A 16,574-nucleotide genomic window follows, 5' to 3' on the forward strand; every position below is an offset into this window, starting at 1 on the left:
ATAACAATTATATTAGGCAATAAACTAAGTTACGTCACAGCGTTTCGATTGTTAACATCCACAATCTTGGTCTTTTAGAGATTTCAAATCATATTGTACAGGGTGTAACTAAATAAGTGTAAAACATTTAAGGAGGTGATTCCTCATCGAAAAAAAGATGAAATAAAGAAATTTCATTGGAGCATCCCTTGTTAAGATACAGTCCCTTAAAGGGGGTACATGAAATTTGTATACAAATTTTTTTCACAAGCACTAAAAAAGTTACAATATTGAAATTAACCTGAAGTTTTGTACTACCAAAAAAGACACTTTGCCAGAAATTTATTTGGTTTACCCCATGGTTGTAAGGGGTGGAAAAAGCAACCCCTAAAATGTATTTCCAATGTAAGTTTTTGTCTTATTATTTGTTTACCATTTATTTCCGATAACCTGTTTCATTCTAAACAAAAAATGTCTCTTGGGTTTTTTGCCCAAAATAAACCAGTTCGCAGCAAAAAATTATTTTAGGAACAACTACGAGATACATCGTGAGATACTAATCTATCTAGTAGGTCGCTATTAGCGATAGTGACAATTAAATTGGTATGACGCTGTCAGTATGTGAATTTTCGAAATTGAAATAATACTTATTGTGTGTATTTGTTCAGTTCTTAATTTGTTACTTCAGTAATTCACTTGTTATTAAAATGTCATACACAAATGAGGAAATGGCTGATATGCATTACGTTTACGGTCTGTCGCAGGGGAATGGGTTAGAAGCTTTTAGAAGATATGCTGAAATGTATCCTCAACGACAGCATCCTTCACATAGAATATTTACTCGACTTCATCAACGATTACGAGAATATGGTTCATTCGACAAAAGAACGCAGGATTGTGGTCGTCATCGAGAAGTACGAACACCACAGCTTGAGAAAGCAGTGCTTAATTTGATTGAAGAACAACCTACTACCAGTACTAGAAAGATTGCTTTCCAGCTTAATGTTGATCATATGACGGTATTTCGAATTTTAAAGGAACAACTCTTATACCCTTACCATCTGCAACGAGTACAGGCACTGTTACCGCGAGACTTTCCGAACCGTCTTGAATTTTGCAATTGGATTCTGGAAATGATTAGAAGAAATTGTGACTTTCTGAAGACGATAGAATTCACAGACGAATGTAGTTTTTCTCGGGACAAGATTATTAATTTTCATAATTACCACATATGGGCTGATGAAAACCTTCACGCTATTGTCGAAACTAACCATCAAGAACAGTTTTCTCTTAACGTGTGGCTCGGAGTTATTGGGGATGATTTAATTGGGCCTCATTTTCTACCTCCTCGATTAAATGGTGAGGCATACGTTCAATTTTTAAGAGAAGTGCATCCAGTACTGCTGGTGGAAGTTCCTTTGGGCGTCATAAGCGATATGTTTTTTATGCATGATGGGGCACCCGCCCATTTTAGTCAAGTAGCACGTCAGCATTTAACTGAAACATATGCAAATCAGTGGATAGGTCGAGGAGGACCACAAAACTGGCCCGCACGAGCATTTGGTTTATCGTACTCCTGTTCGCGATGTAGAGGACTTAAGAAACCGCATCATCGATGCGTGCAGGGTAATCAGAGAGACTCCAGGAATATTTGAGCGAATACGTGGCTCAACGCGCCGACGTCTAGACGCATGCGTAACGTCTGAAGGTAGACATATTGAACATTTACCATGATTTCTACATGTTGTGTGTTTTGTTATTGATGAATTAGTTTTGTTTATTACCCTTTAATCGTTTAATGCAGGTACTAACTACAAAATAACAATAAATCCAGTTCGCATTTATGACGATGTATCTCTGTAGTTGTTCGTAAAATAATTTTTTGCTGCGAACTGGTTTATTTTGGGCAAAAAACCCAGGAGACATTTTTTGTTTAGAATGAAACAGGCTATCGGAAATCAATTTTCAAATGGTGAACAAATAATAAGACAAAAAGTTACATTGGAAATAAATTTTAGGGTTTGCGTGTTCCACCCCTTAAAACCATGGGGTAAACCAAATAAATTTCTGGCTAAGTGTCTTTTTGATAGTACAAAACGTCAGGTTAATTTGAATATTGTAACTCTTTAGTGCTTGTGAAAAAAATTGTTATACAAATTTTATGTACCCCCTTTAAGGGGCTGTATCTTAACAAGGAATGCTCCAATGAAATTTCTTTATATGAAAGATCCTATCGTTTTTTCGAGAGGAATCACCTCCTTAAATATTTTACACTTATTCAGTTACAATCTGTATATGAAAGTTTTGAAACGGCAATGAAGAAAGAACATTTTCGTTATTGGGTACAAAACTAAGGCTTTTTATATCTGCAATAATTTTGAAAGTTACTTGATATGTCAATTTTTGAAAAATAAAGTATTGAGTGAACTGGTGAAACAAATATCTATTGATATGTCACTATTTTTCGGGTTCGAAGGCCGTAGATTTTTTAAATTTCTTCATGACGTTTCGCTGGTGCGAGGACTAGCTTCTTCAGAGGTTTATACATACTGGAATAATATCTGATGACCCAGTCAGTCAGGCACAAACTGGAAGAAAAAGCCCAATCGAAACAACTACTTTCATATAAACATTGAATTAAACGAAACATACTTTTATTTGAAAACTGAATTATTCAAAAGGGCTTTTCTTCCAGTTTGTCTTGAAGTTACTTCTTTGCATGATTTACACATCTTTGTATAGAGTTAATTGTTTGAAATTTTTTTTTTAATAATAATGTTTATTCGCCTAATATAAGATAAAATGTATACATAATTCTCAAATATGAAAAGGAGTAAATAAACAACGGCATCATAGAAGGATCATCGCCGTAGGGGTGTTTCTTGTACGTGATATAGCCATATCGGTAAATAATAAAAAATAAAAAATTAGTACATATGAGGTAAGTTGAAATTCATCATAAGAAGTAGTATAAAATCAATGTTGAAAAATTATTAAAAAAAAGTCTGAGTTATGAAATAGTCCTTACGATCAGGCTAATATTTACAGTAGTTCAGCAACAATGTTTATTGACGGTTGAACGCAAAATATAATATTTTGTATTTGATAAAATGATCAATGAATTAGTACAGAATGACAAGAACAATAGCTTGAGTAAAGTTATTATGTTACATGGAACGTTCTGAAAATAGCCGCTAAGTTATTAAAATGGTGGTATAATTGGTCCGTAATTAGTCATATCAATTTTATCCTTTTTGTAGAGCGGTTTGATTATTCCCGTTTTGAATATTTTAGAAAAACAACCATTTTGAACATGTATTTATGGGAATGGTCAATGGAACTTCAATTTCAGTAGAAATTTCAGAAGATTCCAATAATTCAAAACCTTTCTTTCCCAAAAATCAATCTCTCCTAAAATTATACCCCTTTCAATTCAAACAAAATTCCTATGGCTGGGATCTAATCAAATGGAATATTTTTTTCTAAAATTTTATCTGATTTGGTACTGAAGAGACCATAAGGCAAAGTGTCTTAAGGCGAAACATCGGATGTGTACCAGTAAGGATGATAGTCTTCCATGTAAGTGAAATTTTACCTGTTTCATTTACTATATGGTGTATCAATCCTGTGAATAATATCTGATTCAATTTCATAACGAATGTTTGGAATGCAAACCAAATAGATATTTTTTTATTATTGTCTCCTAAAATTATACCCCTTTCAATTTAAACAAAATCCCTACGCCTATGGCTGGGGGAATTCAGCAAATAAGCGAATGAATATCATTACGTAATGTCATCGATGACATGAGTAGAACAAACTCATTCCGTAACATAAAGTCGTAGCCAATTTTATGAATAAATTTGGTGTTTTTTTTTTGTCTTATAATGTTGTACAGATTTGGTAGTGAAGAGCTGATGAGCTCGGCAAAATATCGGATGTGTACCTGTAATTGAAATTCCACTTCTTTCATTTACTATATGGTGTAGCAATCCTGTGAATAATATCTGATTCAATTTCATAACGAATCTCTATAATACAAAGCGAATAGAGAAAAGTGTTATTCAGTATTCGTTTCGAAAGTATTTTTTTGGATAATTCAATGTTGATATGAAAGCAGCTATTTCGAAAGGGGTTTTTCTTCCAGTTTTTGGTGTCCAGTTACTTATTTGCATGATTTTTTTAAATCGATTGCTTCCTTCCTTCCTTTGGAAGATTCCCACATTTTTTATATAAAGATGGAGAAATGGAAAGCCGAAACCTTTTTGTTCCAAAAATTAATCTCACCTGAAACTTTACCCCTTTCAGTTTAATAAAATGAATGTCCAAATAAAGACACTGAAGAAGGTATTAAAAGTTTCCACTTCCACACTTACCATACTGAATGGCGTCAGTGAATCAAGACTTTCGTAAAAAAACCTTTACATTATCGTCACGGTGATTCAGTTTATTTCCCCGTTTTTTCGTTGGATTTAATATAGATTTAATGCGAATTGTTCAAAGAAGTGAAACTTGTTGGAGACTCCTAACGTCCTACGTGACTGTAAGCAGGTAAAATCAAAATTCCTGGACATATTAGTAACGGTGATGACCAGAGAAAGGTGATCTTTTCAATTCTTCACTTATTGATTCAGAGTACGTACCGGTGGAAGACCCCAGTGGTAACGTTTTTTAATAGACTAAAGGAATTTTAATTATATGATCCGTTGTTTTGAAAACCAATAGTTTTTCCATTAACAAGACTAGTGAATAATTTTGTGATTTGAAAGTAGGATTTATGTGAACAGCTGTTTTCAGAGATTGTTAAAAAGTGTTTATTGGTAAGTTTTAAAAAATAAAAATTTTCAAAGAAATGATTGTTTATTTCATTTTCTCTCTGGGTTCCTTATGAAAGAACTGACGAATATTAAGTGTCCACACTATCGACTAAATCAGAAAAGATGTTTAATGTTCAATAAAAACACCCCTCTGCATTGAATATCTTTCATATCTATTGACTCACATATATATATATATATATATATATATATATATATATATATATATAAATATGAAAGGTATTGAGTGTCTTGATATAGAAACAGAAGTTAATATCGGACATAGCACTCATGAAAGTGGCAAACCATAGACACGTGTTTCGGGCTTTTGGCCCATCATCAGTATGGTGCAGCCAAGTAAGGATGGGCAACACTTGATTACCAAAAGATAGAAATATAGAAATACAAATGCACGGAGCCACCAACAGGAGCCAACCGCATATATATATATATATATATATATATATATATATATATATATATATATATATATATATAAACCAAAAATGAAACAATGTGTGGACACAACACTCCAAAAAGGGGGCAAACCGCGGACACGTGTTTCTGGCTATTGGCCTCATCAGCGTGGTGCAGCCAAGTGTAAAGATGGGCAACACTTGTTTGATGTGGATGTAGCCCGGGAATTCTAGGTCTTCTAACTGGAACCACAAATGTGCGGTTGGCTTCTGTTGTTGACTCCGTGCGTATGTGTTGTTTCCTGCTTTCGGCAAACAAGTGTTGCCCATCTTTACACTTGGCTGCACCGCGCTGATGAGGCCAATAGCCAGAAACACGTGTCCGCGGTTTGCCCCCCTTTTTGGAGTGTTGTGTCCAAGAATTGTTTCATTTTTGATTTGTATCATGCACACTCGATAAAATCTCTATTTGTATTTATATCCTGGACCCGGATGTCACGCAGGTAGCTATAGCTGCCTACGTGGTCATGTTAGATGTAACCTGGGAATTCTAGGTCTTCTAACTGGAACCACAAATGTGCGGTTGGCTTCTGTTATTGACTCCGTGCGTATGTGTTGTTTCCTGCTTTCGGCAAACAAGTGTTGCCCATCTTTACACTTGGCTGCACCGTGCTGATAAGGCCAATAGCCAGAAACACGTGTCCGCGGTTTGCCCCCCTTTTTGGAGTGTTGTGTCCACGAATTGTTCCATTTTTGATTTGTATCATGCAAACTCGATAATATATATATATATATATATATATATATATATATATATATATATATATATATATATATATATATATATATATACAATCGATCGCTTCCAAAACACATCACTAACTCTCTTCTGATAATTCCTCTTCCATATTCTCTGTTTCACTATCACTGTCATCATTTAAATCAATAATGATTTTATTTCCATCATTAATATGGAAGTGTACAATCTCCAGATAGTAGTCTTCAACTAAAATTACTTTTTTAATCCATATCTGCCAGTCTTTTTCGGTAAGATTAGATACTTCTTCTTTAATTAGCTCTATCACTTTCTTATCAAATTTTGGAAAATTATTTTCACGCCTGATGCTTTGTTTCAATTTCCTCCAATTCAACTCAATGGGATTGAAAACACAAAAATAGAGGGGAAGTCTCAGTATGGTGTGTCCATACTTTTCAGCAATACTCTCGAGAGCATACACTTTTTCAAATGTTTTTGTCTGTAAAACTTGAAGTAGTTGGTTTTTGGTATAGTAATTTTCAAAATACAAATTTTTTTCCATTGAAAAACTTTGTATTTCATCTTTCCTCGAATTTTCATTCGGTACTTTGATGAGCTGTCGGAATGATAGGAAGCGTTGTCAAAAACTATTACACTGTTCGCATCCAAATTTGGGATCGATGTGTTTTCAAAGCATTACTCGAAAATATTAGCTTCCATGTTTTTATGATAATACCCATTGCAGTTCTCAGCTTTTTTTTTTTTCACATAATTTCAAAGAATTCGGAACCCATCTTTCGCTTCCTCCGCAATGCACAATGATTAGTCGCGATCCTATGTTTGCAGGCATGTTAGGCGTACACATTCTCGAACCATCAGTCCATCCTTTCATACCTCCCTGTAAATTTAGTTCAGGAGCGAGTCTGCAGAGGAGATGAATGTCGAATTCACGACTCCAACGGACCTCACTGTAAATTTAGTTCAGGAGCGAGTCTACAGAGGAGATGGATGACCTGACCTGACCGACTGACCTCCCTGTAAATTTAGTTCAGGAGCGAAAGCTGCGGCGTACGCAGAATCTGTCTCAGGTGGGGGAACTAAACCCCCCATGAGCAGGTTACCAAACGTTTGTGCTCAAGAGAGGTTTCAGCAAAACCAGAGGCAGAAAAGCCCTGCACGGATGAATCTAAGGCATCGTCAGGTGTAGCTGACGTGCAAAAACCCTCATATGGGAAGGTTGTCGTGGGTATCAAGGTGGGAATCTTGCAACTTGACTATCCGACTACCTCATTAACAGAGCATATACTTTATGCCTGCCCCGCTGGGGACCGAATCAGGTCTTTAGAGTCCATCAGCAGAGCCGTACTCTTACCATCTGACCTGAAAGACCACTCACCATACAAAGTAATCGGCTTCATTAAGAAGCTGGGTTTGTTTGGCCGAGTGAGAATAGGTGTGAGCCACAATAAACCCTCGCGGGTTGCGGTGGCGGGTCGAATAGACCTATTCACTTAGGACCTAACCTAACCTAGCCACCGTTTCGTAAGTATGTCGTGAGTGTCATACCAAGTTTCGTCCAAATAGAAAATTTGCCGTTGTTCTTGTCTATGTTTAGTTATTTGTTCTGAGTATTTGTTACGCAATTCCACTATTCTTCTGCTTTCCCTAACTGCTTGGCGTTTGTTTATTATTTTAAATCTATATCCTAGTTTCTTCATCCAATTCTGAAGAGTTTTGTCACAGCAGCTCACGTTATGGCCGGAAATATTCAATTTCTTCCTTATGATTTCAGTTGTAGCAATCTCATTGCTTTTGTAATAGTCGTATATTGTTTTTTTCAATGATTTTATCAAATGAACATCTAAAGGTTTTGGTAATTCTGTATCACATCGCGTCTTACGTTCATAAGGTTTGTTTTTGACTATTTTACGTACAGTTGAGAAAGGAATTTCGGTCAAATCTGATGTTGCTTGTAATAGTTTCTTTCCCTCGACACCAAACTTAAGATGTAGATTTTTATATACATTGAAACATACTCTTTGTGTTTCAGTATTCAAATGCATCCGAATCTTATTCACTGGTATCTCTTTTTCGCATTGTTCACTATCGCTATTGGAATCACTACACTAGAAAAAGTCTGGGTTGTTATTACACTCTTTATTACTATTAGTTGTTATCCAAGGACGCCACATTTTAAACAGATAAGAAAATCTTTAAGTAATTATAACTGCACCAATATCGAATTTCAACACCCAAATCGCGATCAGTTCCTGAACTGAACACGACGGCGATAACCATCTCCGATTCCCCGATTTATATTTGTCACCGTAACACGGTGACAAATATGTTCATGACTCTTTAGCCAATCATAATACTCGGTTTGTAAAATTATCCAATACGAACCGTTAAGTCTACAGTCCACGTGTATAAGTTAGCTGCCGGTTCATTTCTATGTATTGGTTTTTTTGACCTTTGAGAGTGCCGCCACTTTAAGAGTGCACAATATCGTTTACTTCGACTATAATCGTTTACGAAACCTCCCTCGTTCGAACTGGGGGTTCTGATTGTTTCGGAGGAACTATCTTACAATGTCTCAAAAGACATTTTTCGATGTACTTTGTTTTCATACATTTCTTCTGCCTATAATTTATAATATATTTTAAATTTCAGGAGGATGCTGCGGATCCACCAAAAAAGTAACCATAGTAGGAGGATGGTCATGGGCGTGGTGGTTCGTGACGGACGTTCAACGTCTGTCCTTGGAAGTAATGACCCTGAATCCTCAATGCGAAAGCGTCGAAACGTCTCAGGGCGTACCGCTTTCGGTGACTGGAGTAGCCCAGTGCAAGATAATGAAGGCAGATGAACTTTTGCAAACAGCTTCGGAACAGTTTTTGGGTAAAACAGTTAAGGAAATCAAGATGACCATTCTGCAGACTCTGGAAGGCCACTTGAGAGCAATTCTAGGTGAGTTGTGTAATCGAATCATTTTGTACGACTCATAAAAAATGTGACGAGAAACTAAACGCATGGTATTAGAGGCTGTCCTCTAGATTGGATAAAATCATTCATATTCAAACGTACACAATATGTAGCAATCAACACTCAGTTCTCACAGCAAACTGAAACAGACATTGATGTCCCTCAGGGGTCCACATTGGGGCCAATTCTGTTCTTGTTCTATATTAATGATTTGGATAAACTTTCTGTACCTGCATCCTTCACAATGTACGCTGATGATACGTCGTAAATCATATCTGAAAAAATGGACCCTTCCTTGCGTGATAAATGCAATGAAGTGATGACTCCATTGAATGATAAATACTTCGAAAATGCAAGCACTGAGATTTCACCATATCACCATAGATAAAAATCTCAATTGGAAGGCTCACTCCCATTACCTGTTCTCAAAGTTGAATTGGATTGCCTTTCAATTTAGAAATTTGCGGCCTGTACTCAATATTGATCAATCGATACAGCTCTACTATGCACAAGTTGAAAGTAGGCTACGATACGGTGTGATATTTTGGGGTTTATCTACCCTAGCAAAAGATATCTTCGTGGCACAAAAACGAATTTTACGATCAATGACGTGGCTTTCACAGACTGATTCATGCAAATATATATTTAAGAAACTGAAAATATTAACATTACCATGTCTTGTCAAATCAGAGTTGAGTGTGCTAGTATTCGACAATAATGATGAAATTTACGTGAAGAGCGAACAAAATCATAGTTTCAATACAAGACAAAAGAATGATTTTTCAATTCCATTTCGAAAATTCAAAATAACTCACCAATCTCCCAGTCATATGGCTCCTAGAATATCTTCCTTCGAATGAGAGAAACTTAAGTTTTAATCTTCCTCTTTGAAGGTGATCACTTGGTGATCGAAACACCTGTCGAGGTGTTAAAAATAACAAGTTGGTGTTGGGAAAAAACTCCAGTAATATTCATTACTACACCAAAGGTTCCAAACAGTGCATCATAAAATCATTTTTTCAGAACAATGTTTTTATAAACTGGATGAATATTTGTCGTGGCAATTTGCGGAGAAATAAGTTTTTTAGTATTAGTATTTTTTTTTAATGTAAACAAATGACTTTTTCCATATGATTTGTAAATGTCTTAAGGAAATTAATGACTATCATTATTATTATTACTATTATTATTATTATTAGACATAGCTCAAGAGTTCTGGGTTGTATTTTTTGGTCGTGATGATCCTTGTATTTACACTGATACAATTCATATCATCATAAAAATACAAGATGTTTTTTGACATCCATAATAATAATAATCTTTATTCACCCCTTACAGATGACATACAGCATGATATAGGATACGTCACAAATGAAAAACCGTGTGATGGCAGACTAATTTACAATCAACAATATTAAAATATACATGAAAACATTTATTACTTTCATATTCATACATATGAGCAAACACATTTTAATTCTGCAACAAGAAATTTTTTGATACTATAGTAACATTTGTCTTGTCAATTCTGATTTGAAGGAGTTTTTATTCCGTTGCTCTCTCAAGTTTGCGGGAAGATGATTAAAAAACAGAAATTCTAATGAGGTCTCTATTTCTAGTTGGGTAACCATGGCAATGAGAAACTGTTAACATTAAACATATACATTATACATTTAAAAACATAAATACATGGAACGATTAAAATTTTATATTTTTGAAGATATGTTCGACACGATTCATCTGGTTTTAGATTGAAAATGAGTCGAATAATTCTTTTTTAGGAGCATTTTTACTGGTAGATTGTAGTAGTTGCAGTAGATTAAAGCATAATATACATCGATGAGTTGATTGGTATTGAACATAGTTTTTAATTTTAATAAAGCATGATAACCTGTGTTCACTTTTTTGCTTATGGCATCAATATTATTTTCCCAACTCATTCCACTATATATAAAAGTTCCAAGAAATTTCGTAACTTCAGAAAGATTGATGTTACTATTTTTGACAACCACTTGGATATCTTGGAGATCTCCACCTAGAATGGAAATGCATACAGACTGTTTTCTCTGAATTCACTATCGAAAAATTTGTTACACCAATTTATGAATTCTTCTGCTGAATCATTTAGTTTTTTTGTAAGTTTTCAGGACTATCTGAATCATATACTAAAGTTGACGTTTATTTCCTATTAAATTAAAAAATCAACACGTCAAATACGGTTTATTATCAGTGACAGTGACAGTAAAAGTTCACAAGATTACGAATGCCTTTCAGGTTGAACGTTTTTCTTCTTCATTCGTTTCGGAATAGCGTATAGGTGATTTTTGAAAAGATTCATGTACCGTTTGCAAAAATTGGAAAACTGATGAACAATTAACTGAAAAAATGGGGTTTGGTGTGTTGCAAATATTTCAAAAACTATTAGACATTTTTCAAATTTGAAAAAAGATTCAAATAGAGGAGGAAATTTCACCAAATTACCACCAAATCCTGTAGGATTAATATTTATAATTTTCCCAGAAGGTTGAAAATATTTCCTGAAACGGGCAATCTGCGCTTGCACAAGACACTCCAACTTTGGAGCTTCAATAAAAAAATATTATTTCCACTTATTAAATATCAAAATTGAAAATTGAAAAAATTCAGGCACACACTGGATAAATGTATGAACAATAATCCGCGGTCAAAAAATTTTCATCGTGATTTTCCAGTTTATAATGCATTGGTTAATTAACAACAGGAACATTGCAAGTGCAATAATTGTTAAATAACAAATCTGAGATTTTTTATTTTTTCTGAGATATTTTTGAAAGGCCTCCAAATATACTTCCGATGGGAAAATAAAAAAATTGTTATTTCTCAATTTGTTGTCAACAATTCACTCAGGTTAAAAATAAAAAGTTTAATTAATCATTGATTAATTATCGATCCGTTTTTTTATAATCATTAACTACATAAATGTTCATCTCCTATTGTTTGAAAACTTGTTATGAACAAATGCGTTGTGTTTAGGATAATTCGAAAATAATTTTTTGAGGCACATTATGATTTAAAAAAATCGTTTCCAAAAAAAAAATATTGTATTGCTCAAAAACGGAATTGTTAATCAACATTTTTTCTACCACTTATAAGTAATATCAAGGAACCATTTTTTAATCATAATTCATCTTGCTCTCTAAATAACCATTTGAATTTTCATTGTTTATTCGATAAATAATTTGTTATAAACAATTCAATTTATAACAGTAAGCAAGAGCCTCACAAGGAAGAGAAGCTGCCACAACCAGTACCTGTACTTTCCTACATCAGAGGATTGTCGGAAAGGATAAGAAAAATTGGATCCAAGTATTACATTAGAACCTGCTTCAGATCTGGGAACACTACCTGCAGCGGCTTCACGAAAACCAGGCCACCAAACGCGGACTGCGATTCCAAGAATTGCATTTATCGGATACCCACACGCGCACACAGCGAGGGGAAACCAGCAAATCAGGAATAGCAGAGCATGTTTGGACCCATCAAGATAACATCGAGTGGTCCCAAGCTGACATCATACATAGGGAGGAACATTGGTTTGGGAGAAAATTCAAAGAAGCCGCATACATGTTGTCCAACAATGTATTCATCCAAGGTAGCGTAGTGATACGCAACATATGGAAACCCATAATCAAGCGAGAAATGGCCAACTTCTGCCAAACAGTCATCTCCCACTAAATCGGTGAAGCGGAAAAAAAAAGCGGAGATGATCTTCAAGGAAATAGCTACTCCAAAGCGATGGTGAAACAGACTTGGCTAAAAGACAGCAGGAGTCTCGCAAGGAAGAGAAGTCGTCACAACCACTGCTTGCACTGCCTCACATCAGATGATTATCGGAAATGATAAGAATTGGGTCCAGATACAACAGAACCTGCTTCAGATCCGGGAACACTATCCATAGCAACCTCATGAAAATCAGGCTACCAAACGCGGACTGCGATTCCAAGAATTGCATTTATCGGATACCCTGCTAGTGCGGAGAATCCTACATCAGTGAAACAAGAGGCCATTGAAAGTTCGTATTGCCGAGCACAAAAAACACACACAGCGAGGAGAAACCAGGAAATAAGGAATAGCAGGGCATATTTGGACTCATTAACATAACGTCAAGTGGTCTCAAGCTGAAATCATCTACAGAGAGGAATCTTGGTTTAGGAGAAAATTCAAAGAAGCCGCATTATTGTTGTTCAACAACGCATTTAGCCAAGCTAGCATAGAGATACGCAACATATGGAAACCTATAATCAAGCGGAAAACGGCTAACTCCCGCCAGACAGTCAGCAAACATCCGATGAAAAGGTAGAGAAAGTAAAGAAAATGGTGATGGAGAATCGTCTACTCACTATTAGAGAAGTTGCTGAGGATGTCGGCATATCAAGTTTTTCAAAAATGTTGAGCATGCAGCGTGTGGCAGCGAAGTTCGTTCCGAAGCTGCTGAATTTTGACCAACGAACCAACGCATGAGCATTGCTCAAGAATTTTCGAAAGTGTCATACATGGTGACGAATCATGGGTATATGGTTATGACATTGATACCAAAGTCTAATCGTTCCAATGGAAGAGTCCAGGAGAGCCAAGATCAATGAAAGGACGATCAGAGTTCGATCAAATGTCAAGATTTTGCTTACTATTGTCTTCGATTACCATGGCGATTACTGTGGCAAGAGTATTATTTTGAGTTATGCACCGCTTGCGAGAAGCAATACAAAGAAAACGTCCGGTATTGCGGAAAAACAATACATGACTTTTGCACCTGCTCACTCTTCATTGCTTCTTTTAAGTTTTTGTACAAAAACAACACCGTAATCTTGCCTCAGCCACAGTATTCACCAGAGTTGTCCCCCTGCGACTTTTTCCTGTTCCCAGTTTCGAAGAGACCCATGAAACAACGGCGTTTTGCATATCAGAACTGCTTCGAGTATTGAAAAAAACGCTGGCACAAGCGTGTCATATCTGAGGGGACTACTTTGAAAATAGACAAAATAGAAATCGATAAATAAATATAGGAAAAATGTTGATTACTGAACTGAGAAGTGTCAAACAAAATGAAATAAGATGTGAAGGTGATGTGGTCAATAATATTTGTAATTTTCCACAAATTCCTATTCAATATTTTCTACTTCAGTCATTCATTTCAATTATTCCATTGCCTTTGGCTTCAAATCTATACAGCCATAACATATATAACATAACATACCATAACAAAACTGCATACTCCAGCAGATCTATGCGGAATAGTTTCCGTTAGTCTCAAGCAATTGAAACCGTCAAAACTGAAAAATTCCATCTGAACATTTAACCCAGGGCCGCACTGCAGGATGCTAAATGGTCGCTTGGAGGGTGGATGGTAAAGGTGAATAGTGGAGGGGCAATGCATCGTGGACGCAGTGATATGAAGCCAGTATCTAACTGACAGCGGAAAAGTAACAAGCATGCCTCTCTTTAATAAATAAACAAAATCATTGAAACTAAACATTAGAACATTAACGTTAAAGAAAAGAATTACATATTATGAAAAAAAGGATCTTGCTGCTGAGTTGTAGGTGTTCCACCATACGAATCTAATGATTGTTGTTCCATCGAAAAGCATGAAACATCAGTAGAATTTGACAATGATGAGTACTGGGTATGACTATCATACTCGTGGCCAAATTGAGGGACTCCCACAGACAAATTTCTTTTTTTCATATTCATTCAAGATAGGGTCTTGAATTTTCCCACGGACTCAGCCTACGGCCTGGGCTTAATTCCCGCATATATGGAAGTAAACTCTTGAAGAAACACAAACCCGGATCTTCTTCGGAACTGGTTTCTTTTTCCAGAAGTGCAAATTTTTCCTTGATGGGTCTGCTGGGTCCCAAATTGCCATTCTTTTGTAAACAGAACTTAATACGCTTTCCTCCATAGCTAGGCTACCCGGTAGGAATATCAAGCACGACTGATTAGGTTGGATAGACGCCTGGAGTACCTTCGGATGGTTTCTGGAGGTTAGATGGTAGTGGGGGGCCACTGCTGCTACCGTCGTTCTGTTACTCACGTTTATAAATAGCAGGATATTCGCCAGGCAGTTATCTACCATCCACCATCCAACCAACCTTCCTGCAGTGCGGCCCCAGCTTTTTAGAGATGATAGACGGCATTTCTTAATTCCGGAAACGGATCCGAGTGCTTGAGGCTTGATGAAAATCGTATATGAACTGTGGACTTATAAGTCGTATTGTTTATTCAATTCGGAATTGTTTACACAAGATCAGATGGCTCAGGGTCTTGGCCAAGTTCAAAGTAATAAAATTTGCAACAGAGTTGGAGTTGATCAACGATTTAAGGAATTACGTCACATCGCTTATTAATATTACGTTCGTGGCTTATATGATGTTGAAATAGATTCAAGTATGATGATGAAGTTCAATTTTTGTTTTTGTCTCCGTACAGAATATATTGTTCAACTTTCTTTTTCATATCTACTCATCAAGAAGCATTTTATATACAGGACGATAAAAATGTAGCTACAAGCTAGTATTGTTTCGGCAACCGTCAGTCATAAATATTAGGTTGTTTCAAAAGTTTTATTCGTTTTCATGAGTCTACTTTAAACGTTAATATCTTAGTAAATATTCATTCAATTCAACCGAAAGTTCTACCGGTAAAAAAGATATCGAACTGCTTGTAGTCGCTCAAATCGTTTACTTTTAGGAGGGTGTTTAAAGGAACGTGCGGACGGACGTTGTCGTGGAGCGGTATTGGGCCTCTTCTGTTGACCAGTGCCAGCTTCTGCTGACGCAATTTTCAGTGCATTTCGTCGACTTTCTCGCAATAGAACTCTGCTGTAATGTTTTTGACTGGTTGCAAGAAGTTATAGTGAATATCAGCAGCTGCTGACTATGGTTTTTTTTTGGTGAAAGTTCCTGGGTGGCTCATTGGTGTCCAACCACTGTCTCGAACGTCTTCTGTTGTCGTAGAGAATCCACTTTTCATCACACGTAATGATCCGATCTGGAGAAGGATCGTTTTGGTTGCGTGAAAGCAAGGAAGAACAGACCTCAAAACGTTACAATTTATGTCGATTCAAATCGTGGGGCACCTAGTTTTCGAGATTTTTGACCTTTCCAATACGTTTTCAACATCAAAAATCTCATGGAAGCTAACGCCCAATTCCTTCGTCATCCCAGTCACCACTAGAGTCCTCAAATCCCCGTCCTGAATTATTGTAGGTCGACCACTTTGGGGCTAATCTTCGGGGTTAAAATCTCTGGAACGAAATTTTGCAAATCAACCTCGAACAATGCGTTTATTAACACTATCATTGCCAAATGCCTGGTTAATTTTTCGGACTGTTTCGGAGCACTTTGGTCCAGTTCAAATTCGTAGTGAAAAACTGACCAAAAATTGCTTAATGACATCATTTAGTAATGAACTGAGAAGAGGCAAAAACTCAAAATTTTGAAAAAAATTAACTGAATTCCCGTCGAACAGTATTCACGGTGACACACTAAAATAAATATTTATTGAAATATGAAGCTACAAACAAAGCTCTATTAGCAACCAATAACCTTTATTTCATTAGTAGTACACTTTGATCATAGCATA

General features: G+C 36.0%; 1 protein-coding gene across 1 annotated transcript in view; it reads left to right on the forward strand.

Annotated features, from left to right (window-relative positions):
* The window catches only part of Flo2 (flotillin-2), a 152,008-nt gene that overhangs the window by 83,640 nt on the left and 51,794 nt on the right, over positions 1-16,574 (forward strand). Inside the window, exon 2 of the mRNA XM_074174198.1 lies at positions 8,640-8,936. Coding sequence (XP_074030299.1) covers positions 8,640-8,936 — 297 coding nt within the window. The remainder of the gene's footprint in view (positions 1-8,639; positions 8,937-16,574) is intronic.

Source organism: Leptinotarsa decemlineata, unplaced genomic scaffold (genome assembly GCF_025532065.1).
Source record: "Leptinotarsa decemlineata unplaced genomic scaffold, Ldec_3_MD MMD2_tig00000505_RagTag_RagTag, whole genome shotgun sequence".
In the NCBI taxonomy this organism is placed as follows: domain Eukaryota; kingdom Metazoa; phylum Arthropoda; class Insecta; order Coleoptera; family Chrysomelidae; genus Leptinotarsa; species Leptinotarsa decemlineata.